Raw genomic sequence first — 10202 nt, forward strand, 5'->3', positions numbered from 1 at the left:
TTATGATACTGATAGCCACTTGAGTGCTTCTCTCATTTTCTGCTTTAAGCTTTTGCTTCTGGTCTCAATTCGGCTCAATTAACAATAAATATGAGCTCACATGTGCGTACATACACAGTGTCAGTGTACTTCGCTGACCTTCAAATGCACATAAGATAAAAAGGCTCATAGTGAGGTGCCACAGTGAACAGACGCAGGTACCAGGGAGAGTTTCATTACTCGCAGTCAAATTATTATTATTATTATGGTAATCTGAATTTTTTTACTCGTTCAAACAAAATTGTTTTGTGTCACTTTTGGATCTGCATAACTTTATTTTATTTTTTATTCCAAAATTTAATTGGAGGATAAACCTCTTGAGATGTGCCATCTCATTTTCCGAGGGGTCCTCAGGCACAAAACATAAAAGTTAATAGTATTTAAACAAACCGAGAGAAAAAAAAACACTAAACAAAGAAAATAACATCCACAAGGAGGTACACATAAGGCTCATCCACCATCCCTAACACCCACATCAGTTACCTGTTATGTCCCAGCACTTTTAAACAGAGAAAAGCCAATTTACACAGTCAGGAGACGAGAATTCACAGAATTAGGTGTTTAAAGTCACCTGTAAAAGATCATTCTTACCTCCCAAAGGACGGACAACGCTCAAATCTGCTCCCTTCTTTATTACATTAAAGGTCCGGTGTGTAGGATTTAGTGACATCTAGTGGTGAGGTTGAACACTGCAACCAACTGAACGACCTTCTTCTCACCCTCCTCTTCAGTGGCAGCCTAAAAAAGTCCCTCTCTAGAGCCAGTTTGTCCATTCTGGGCTACTGTAGGAACATGGTGGGGCTACATGGCGACTCTGTAGAAGAGGACCAACTCCCTCTGTAGATATAAAAGACTCTAAGGTGACAATAATACAACAGCTCTTAGTCTGTGATTAAACACGAATGAAGACATAGTTGTGAATATTATATTTCTGCCCCTAAATTATCCTAAATCCTACACAGTGGACAGTACATTGTTTCTCTTGGCTCTCCATCAGGTTTGGGCTCCATACTTTTTTAAAAATAGAATAAAGAAGAAATTTCTCATTGAGCTTAACACCAATTTGGTTCTTCATGAGCCCAACATTTCTGCCAAAGCAGGAACCATTCTTGTTAATCCCAAATGAGAGCTTTCTTTTTTTTTCTTTTGGTCTCTTCTCGCTAGTTTGCATTGGGAGGTGCTCCGCTGGGAAAAGGTGAGTGATGAAAGGTGGGGGGTTGTTTGTCTACGTTTCAAGGATACTGTAACCTGATCCAACCATACCCACACAGATCTCATGAAGCAAACCAACTATTGACTTATTATTGTTGATTATATATATATACAACTATTCAGGAGCGTTGATTGGAGCAGATACACTGTTGTGAGGCTGTTAGAGTCTTTTGGACTCGATTAGGATGTGTTTTCACACTTATGTATGAAATGTAAGACAACAAAACTTGTGTTTCCCCTGTGATAAATTTAAAAGCTACATTACTATTTTGATCATTCTGACTCCAGCTTTTTAAATGTGAATATTTTCTGGTTTCTTTACTCCTCTGTGACAGTAAACTGAATATCTTTGGGTTGTGACAAAACAAGACGTTTAAGGCTGTCAACTTGGCGATCAATGGGAAATACTGATCAACATTTTTCATTATTTTTTCCATGATTAATAGAGTAAATAGTCGTCAGATTAATCTACAATGACAATCATCGATAGTTGCATCCCTAAAATGGAGAAAACACACGACCGTTACATGTTTTTTTCAGAGATTTAATTTCACTCGTGCTATTTCAGTAAGAGAGTGCTGTTTTGTTCTTTAACATCTGTTTTCAGAACATTTTTCTGTATATTTGATAAAGGACTAAAGTCAGTTTGGGTTATTTTTGACATATTTGTTGCATAAATAAAGTCCCTGCCATGACTCATAACATTACGTTACATTTAGCTCACGTTTCGCTGACTTCTTTCCTCACTCTCACATCTCATCATCTCATGTTTTGTACGTTATCTTGACAGGTGACAAAATGAAACTTTTATCTTTGATTAAAATTACAGCTTTCTCTGTGTTGGACATCGTTGGAAACATTTCTGAAAATGTTTTCAGACATTTTGATGCAGAAATGTCACATATTATATCTTTACAAAGAGTCAAAAACGCCAAAAATCTGTTACTGCAAGAAAAATCTGTGCTTCTCATCACTTCTTAGGGGCTCAGTCGCTTTTCTGCTTAAAGCAAATCATTTAAAAGGAACTTTATTGGATCCTTCAGTGTTGGCGCTGAAAATGTGAGGGGAAAAAAAAAATGTGATAGATGGTGTTTGTGACTCATTGACCACAAATCCTCTCTGTCTGTTACTGTACATTACTCATTCAGAGGAACACACACACACACACACATGCACACACACACACACACACACAAGCACACACACACCGATCATTACTCTCCTGTCTTGTCACAGACACTTTAAGAAACACAAAGAAGGAGACCTCAACCAAAATCCTGAGATGATTTTCCCGCCTGTCACCACCACTAAGGTGTGTGTACGCTCTACTGTATGTGTGTGCGTGTGTTTGTGCAAGCAGAGACCACATGCAAAGGGTTTCCACGGGCGACATCCAGAGGTTCTTGAGGGGGTCCCCGGGGCCGTGATCACTTTTCCAGTGCTGTCATCACAAAGACGCACTTATACTCAAACAGCACTCTTTGTCAAAACACAGCGATGAGGCTCAGAAATTCACAAAAACAAAACCGGAGAGCTCACTGTCAACCGTTTTGTTCCACTCTTTGTATGCATGCACGCAGCGATGCATCATACGAACATCAAAAATCACTTTGCTATGGACTCCACACACATCAACCCTCTCATCCTTCATGCAAATTCTGTCTTCGCTCTGAAATCTGTCATCGCTTTTACACCTTATTCTCACTGTTTCGCCTGAGAAGAACATATTGTGCTGCAAAGTATTTTATCCGAGTACAGGCTAAATATTTGCAAGTTGTTGGTTTTTTTTAATAAAGCAGCCGGCAGAATAAGGTTACAGCGCTTTAAACTTCCTCATGTGGTTCATTTTATGACCCCTCACTGGGTTATAAGAACCTCGTGAAATCCATCAAAACAGACCGAGGGTGAGGAAGTCACACTCCGTCATAATCATACAAAAACAACATTAGAGGGCATATTTCTACGGAAGCTGAGAGCGGCAATTATGTTTTTAATAACATTATCTCAAGATCGTGAGTGAATTATTTATCTCGAGATAACAAAGCTTGTTTTCTCCGCAAAAATTGATTAATTTCTCGTTATCTCGAGAAAACAAAAGGCGGATTTTTCGAGATAACGATTTTGTTTTCTCAAGATCACATGGACAATTTGAACAATGAGCGTCGAGGTTCATTTAATCACACCTGATTTCTGCCTGTAAGATAACTATCATGACTCGATCAATGTGTACTCCTTGATCTGACATTTTCAGCTTAAATCAGTTGCTGCAGTTGTCAAGACGCCATCTATCCATGCTGGCATGGCACTCCTGATCTCGGAGTTATAGTTATAGAAGTTATAAGAGGAAATAACTTTTTGTTTTATCCCGATATATATAACAATTCTCGGCTTACGTACATTTCACACCCACAGAAATATAGAAAGAGATCATTAACTCAAGCAATATCTAGACTGTAACATCAAATGTAGACCCTTTCAGCCACAAGAGCATCAGTGAAGTCTAACACTGATGATGGGCGATTGAGGCCTGGCTCAGTCACAGTTGCAGTTCATCCTTAAGGGTTGAATAGGTTTGAGATCAGGACACTGTGCAGGATTAATTATTCATTATTATTATTATTATTAAAGGACATCAGTTGCTGCTTGGGGAGCTTTGTCATGTTGAAACAGGAAAGGAACCTTCTCAAACTGCTTGAACAGGAGTATAATATAATATCACAATATTTTCAGGGAATTTCTGCAATAATTATGTTCTTGATGTTTTGACAAAATAGTGCAAATTATCATGAACGATACCATATGGCACATCCAGCCATGCATTAAGGCCCCTGGACACAAAATCTAGGGAGGGCCCCCGGCTCACCACACACACACACACACACACACACAAACAAACAATCCAGAGACTACTATCTGTTGGAAACACCTGTAACCTAAACATTATTTACACTGACAGGCGACAGCCTCTGATCACAACACCACCTGTAGATACCTTCTATCATACAGGATTTACACCACATGATTGCAACGATACTTTCCGGGGCCAGCGACAACAACATCAACACATTAGCCTACAGTGTGTAGCTCAATAAGCACATACTCCTCTCACATCTACAGCTATTGCACAGTTAGATTGATGAATTTTTTGCTATGAAATCAATGTTTTTGTGTCTAAGTGACTAATGGAGCGAGACTAAACTGTACACACTGTAATACAGCACCATCAAATTACTTAATTTATTCATTTATTTATAAATTACTTTGAATATTATTAATTATCTTGGTAAAATAATCGAAAGCATCCCTTAAGAGACCGACTTTTTAATGAAGAATAACAGCCAACGCATAACAGCCAAATGCACCAGACTCCATTTGCAGAAACAATCATTTTATTATGATGAAACCTACTTCAAGACAAAAACAAAATAAAACTCAGAAACCTTTCTGTGTTTTCACTGTTCCAACCATCTCTGATTGAGTCTGATTTGGTCGAACTAAACTCTTAATTCACCATGTTAGGTGTGAAATTTCAGGAGACAGGCTGTAATTTATTTAACCGGCCATGTCAATTGAGTTTTTCTGGTTGAACCAAAACGAGCAATTAGTCCCGTAATTGGCCTAAAGGGTTGAAATAGTTAGCTAAAAGTGTGTTTGAAATAGAGGTAAAAAGGTAAAAGACACAAACAGGTAGCCTACCCGCCAGCGGGTCGCCGTCATCCGCTTCGGTCGGGCTCAGGAGCTCCTCATCCTGGTGGACAGCCGTGGCTCTTCGACAGAGAGCCGAGCTTGGAAAAATGTTGGAATGGCGGACATACGTCAATCATGTTATGTGTTTGTATGTTTCTGCTAACGTAACGTTTTCTTTTTTGCAAATAAAGTTATGTCAACACACTCACACACTCATTTAATTAAAAGCAAAGACAGGATGAGGCCCCTGTGGTTGGGTTTTGGAGTCTGGGGTCGGAGGTGCTCAACAGCGCCACGCTTTTGAAGCCATCGTCGTAGTGGCCAAACGGTGTAATTACATCGTCACGTGACGCACTGGGGCCCAACTTTTTTTTAATGGCTGTTAAACGGTGGATTTTTTTTTTTTTTTTGAGCGTCACAACCCCCGTGAAATCAGTCGTTTTACATCATTATTTGTAAAATTTAAAAAGTCTAAAAAGAGCCAATCATTTGATCTCGATTCAAGTTAGCCGGGCGCTAAACCGGAAGTTAGCCGGCTCGTCGGGCGGAAGTGCCCACAACACGGAAGCTCCGGGTGATTTTATATCCGCGTGAAGTCGCCACTGTGCAGCCTTCTTCGTCATGAATGGGGCTCCCTCTCCAACACTGTGTCCAGGTTTTAGTGCAACGTCCTTGGCGGAGCACCGTCCCTCCACACCGGCGGTGTGGGGAGAAGGAGAAGGAGAAGGAGAACAATCGGCCTCCATTTTGTGCCTGCGAGACGGCCGAGTGAGGAAAAAGAGGATGACTTCTCCAAAAAAGGTAACTACTTGAAGTCCGTTTGACTGTAAAAACCGCGGTGAAGTTAGTTTTAGGTTGGATATAGAGCGGTGCAGCTGTGACGTATTGTCGTAGGCCAACCCGGAAGTTAGCATCGCCCTCGTCCCCACGTCAAAAAGCCTGTGGGATTTCTCCAGTGGATTTTGGGAAAATCGCCGAAAATAATCTCTGTGGCAAACACAGGTTAATGATACTTACATGTTTTGTTCGACGAGATAATCGTCACGGATGAACAACACGTTTGTGATTTTCGAAGCTTAAATTAAATCGCTAGAAGTAAAAAGCTATTGTTAGGCTACAAACAGACTACTTTGCGGTCGCATGATTTAAACGTCACCACCACTAAGCATCTTACTGCACATTACTATACACGTTTTCTACCAGCTGATCAGAAATGTCTAAGAGGATAAAATGAAGTGATGACATTTCATAGCCACTGGTACCTTTTTTCAGTGCTCTCTGTAATAACAAACACAGTCATTTTGAGTTTTGACCCGTTGTGCTTGCTGTAGCTGGTCAGTGTTGAACCAGATTAAGTTAATAATGTGAAATCAGCTGTTATAACTTTGTTTCCAGAGCATGTTAAATACTGTTTATCAGGGGTTGACAGATATTTCTTTTTCAGGACAGACACCGATTATTAGATGTCAAGGAGAATTAAAACTGATATTTGAGATCGATATATACTTGCAGTAAAAATGAAGCTCTTTGTATCAAAAGGATGTATGTCGGTGGTAATGGGAGATTCCTCTGCAGGGTGAGACAGTTGGAGATTCATTTCACTGCAACAGTGGGGAAACGGCGGCTACAGTGTTGAGCTAATAAGCAACTGCTGCCTAACGACAACACTGAGGGGACACACTGCCTAAAATTCATAAACAACGCTGTCATCGTCCATCACAGTGTTTCACTGTAGACATGATGAATGCCAATTGGGCAGACATCACCCAACCCTAAATTAAGAGCATATCTAGCATATTACTAGAGTAACACTACCTGCTGCCAACTGTAGCTGCTGTTAGCTAGTTAGCTCAGGTGGCTGTCCGGACCAAGAACTTGAAGCACCGGGGGAGTGCTGGGGTTTTTTACACTGCTAGCACAGGAGCTTTGAACTGGGGTGGCTGGTTAGCATGCTAGTTGGTTGTGACAGCAACTTGTGACAACTTTTCAGAAAGGTGCTGGTGATATCACCGTCACTCTTTTTCTTTTTCCTGGCCTAACAAATAATATACTGTATTTTTGTCTCCTGTGGATCATGTCATGCACCCACATCCTCCTTGTTCTGATGCCCCGATGTCAAATAAAAAACAAATGGATAGTAAAACACATAGAGGCAGTGTCGATCATACAGACACACATTATGTTCCACATATATGCTCTAAATGTAATTTATGATTGGATAGATACCTCACTCACTCTCTCTTTCTCTGTGTGTGTCTGTCTTTTATCAAGAAACAGAGAAGAAGACCGGAGCCTAAACTCCACCACTGTCAGTTCTGTGACAAATTCCTCGCATCATCAGGTTCTTTAAAGATCCATCAGAGACTTCACACTGGAGAGAGGCCGTACAGCTGTGATCATTGTGAGAAAGCCTTCACTTCATCAGGAGAGCTAGGAAACCACAGACGTGTTCACACTGGAGAGAAACCGTACCGGTGTGAGCTGTGTGGGAAAGCTTTCACCACTTCAACTCGTTTATGCAGCCATCGACGTGTTCACACTGGTGAGAAACCGCATTTGTGTGAACAATGTGACAGAGCCTTTACATCATCGAGTGAGCTGAAAGTCCACCGACGTGCTCACACAGGAGAGAAACCATACATTTGTGACTTTTGTGAGAAAGCTTTCACGACATCGGGCATACTGAAAGTCCACCGCCGCGTCCACACCGGAGAGAAACCGTACAGCTGTGACCGCTGTGACAAAGTTTTCACTCAGTTATCTTCCTTAATCAGCCATCAGCGTGGTCACACTGGAGAGAAACCATACTGGTGCGACCAGTGTGGGAAAGCTTTCGCTAACGGAGACGCGCTAACTGTTCACCAACGTATCCATACTGGAGAGAGACCCTTCTGTTGTGACTACTGTCAGAAAACTTTCACGTCTTCAGGTGATCTAAAAAAGCACCGGCGTATTCACACTGGAGAGAGACCGTACCGATGTGACCAGTGTGAGAGAACTTTCGTTCATCTTTATTCGCTTAAAGTTCACAAATGCGCCCACACTAACTCACTGAACATTTCACAGAAGCAATTAGTGGTTACTCTGGATGACACGTCGTCCACTATTTGATTGGAGCATGAATTTCTCAGAGGTGGCCAATTCTTACATATTGCACCTTTAACACCATGTATACGGCTATGTTTTTATAGCTACAGCTACGTACTCATCTTCCCCCACACAGCGCAAAGTCCTGCCAGATCACACACTATGCTGCCCAGACCCTGCGTAAACTAAATACTATCAGAGACGGGAAGAACGTGAGGAAAGACATGGAACAGAATTAAGAAATCCACCCTCGTCCTATCACCCACTGAGGAATAGCCACTTTGTTTTCTCTTCAGATACAGACTGCTTTTGTTAGCATCCTCTCAGAGGTTTGTCCTCCCTGCTCCTCTACTTTTGTTGTCGGACATTGTCAGAATTGTCGACTAAAATGTGGATATTTGATCTGTCAGATCTAATGAGTTTTAGTAAAGAATTTGTACACAATGATGTAAGAAAATGCCAATTCAACATAAATGTATTCGATATTAACTAGCAGAAGTATTCAGTTATGATCTGACAGAAATTATCATGTATTGTTTTAGATGTGCTCCACGAAAAATTAAGTTTTCAAATAGTGTGAATCATAGTAAGGCCGTGATAAAGACAATGCTATTCTGCTCAGTGGCCAAGAGGTTAGAGCATATAGCTCAGGTCCAAGCACTGGGCCACAAGATCACCAGTATGAATCCTGACTGTTGGCAAGGTAGTGTGAAGCAACATCTGCATTTCAGCAGGAATTACATTTTGTAGTCAATATTACAAATTCTTTGTGCTGCCACTGGTTCTCAGGATATGTCACAGATATTGTCAACAGAATGAGTATCTGATTTGTGAGCACATTACCTGACATCAATCTATTGAAACCAAATTATTTCCCTCAAAGTAAGAGGCCAGTTCGCTCTCCACAAAAGAGAAATTATCAATACGCTCCCTCAAAAGAGCACCAAGGATCCTCTTTCTTCCAGAACACACCTCCTAGACTATAAAACTTTACAACACGTGCTAGCCCTCTGGTTTTTGCTGTTGTTGTCTCTTAGACTTTTTGGGTTTTTTTACTTTTATGAAGCCGCCCTTTCACAAAAAGCTAAACGAAGCTGCAAAATGAATCCTGACCCGAGAAGAATGGCTGCAAAGGTTCCTAAAAGCTACAAGCCAAGTCCGTTGTTTGCCGGATGGAAAATATGTATATACATTTGTTTTTTTGTTATCTTTTTTTTTTTTATATGTAGTTAACTTTTTACTTTTAAGACTTTTTGGCTCCATGTATCAACTTTGAACACAATAAGACCAAAGAACACACGCTGTGTGTCTCCTCTGTGGCCTCAGACAGTCTGAGCCTGGATTCATCATCCAGCTGCTTCTCTGAACCTTCAGCAGCCGTCATGATGCGAAAGTGATTTTATAGAATATTCATTTTTTAATTCATTCATTCTGTCAGCAGTAACTTATTTACAATTTCATTTGTGCATTCATTCAGTCATCCATTCTTATATATGTGTGTGTGTATATACTTGGTGGTCCTTATTCATCCATGTCCCTCAGTAGTTTAATAAATATCATGAAGTAAGTAGTTGTATGTGTGTTTTCCTTTATAACAAAGATGGAGGTCAATGCAATCAGAATTTGCAACTTTCAGATATACGACTGATTGATAATCTCGTGGACAAGCAGATCCACGCTGCATGAACAAACTACTCGAGTGACGTTGCCAACTAGATGGCAATGCTTCCTGTGGCTCCTCTTTGGGTGACATAAATAATGCAATGTGACGTTCAGCTAGCAGCAGAGCAGCTGAGGAACTTAATCTCAATCTTTAATGTAATATTGTGTCTTAATGGTGCAAATGGAGAAATTCATAGGCCATTTTAAATCTGGCTATAGTCTCATTTCATCCATAGACAGTGGATCGTGATTGTGATGTAATAGATATTAGATTTACATTATTTTTTGGCCAACTCACCCACCCCTAAGAGGAAGGAGAAGCTGTTAGCCATCTAAATTCATCAAAAAAAAGGAGGAAGTTCACTTGAGTTGACTTAAAGACACCATAAAATCTTGGAGGTGTGAAAAGACCGAGCTGAACACAGCCGGTAAAGGGATGAAGAGAAAACAGTGAGAAGTGTGCAGCGTGTCAAATTATGAACACAGCTTCCTTTTAAACCTTTAAAAAGAGTGAG

General features: G+C 40.6%; 1 protein-coding gene across 1 annotated transcript; it reads left to right on the forward strand.

The window, feature by feature from the left end:
- The first annotated feature begins 5541 nt into the window (after positions 1–5541).
- Positions 5542–9592, forward strand: LOC140997469 (uncharacterized). Its single transcript, XM_073467389.1, has 2 exons — positions 5542–5739; positions 7210–9592. The coding sequence occupies exons 1-2, from the start codon at positions 5560–5562 to the stop codon at positions 8047–8049; spliced, it is 1020 nt and encodes a 339-aa protein (XP_073323490.1). The 5' UTR covers positions 5542–5559; the 3' UTR covers positions 8050–9592.
- Positions 9593–10202: the final 610 nt, after the last annotated feature.

The sequence above is a fragment of the Pagrus major genome, chromosome 1 (assembly GCF_040436345.1).
Source record: "Pagrus major chromosome 1, Pma_NU_1.0".
Lineage (NCBI taxonomy): Eukaryota > Metazoa > Chordata > Actinopteri > Spariformes > Sparidae > Pagrus > Pagrus major.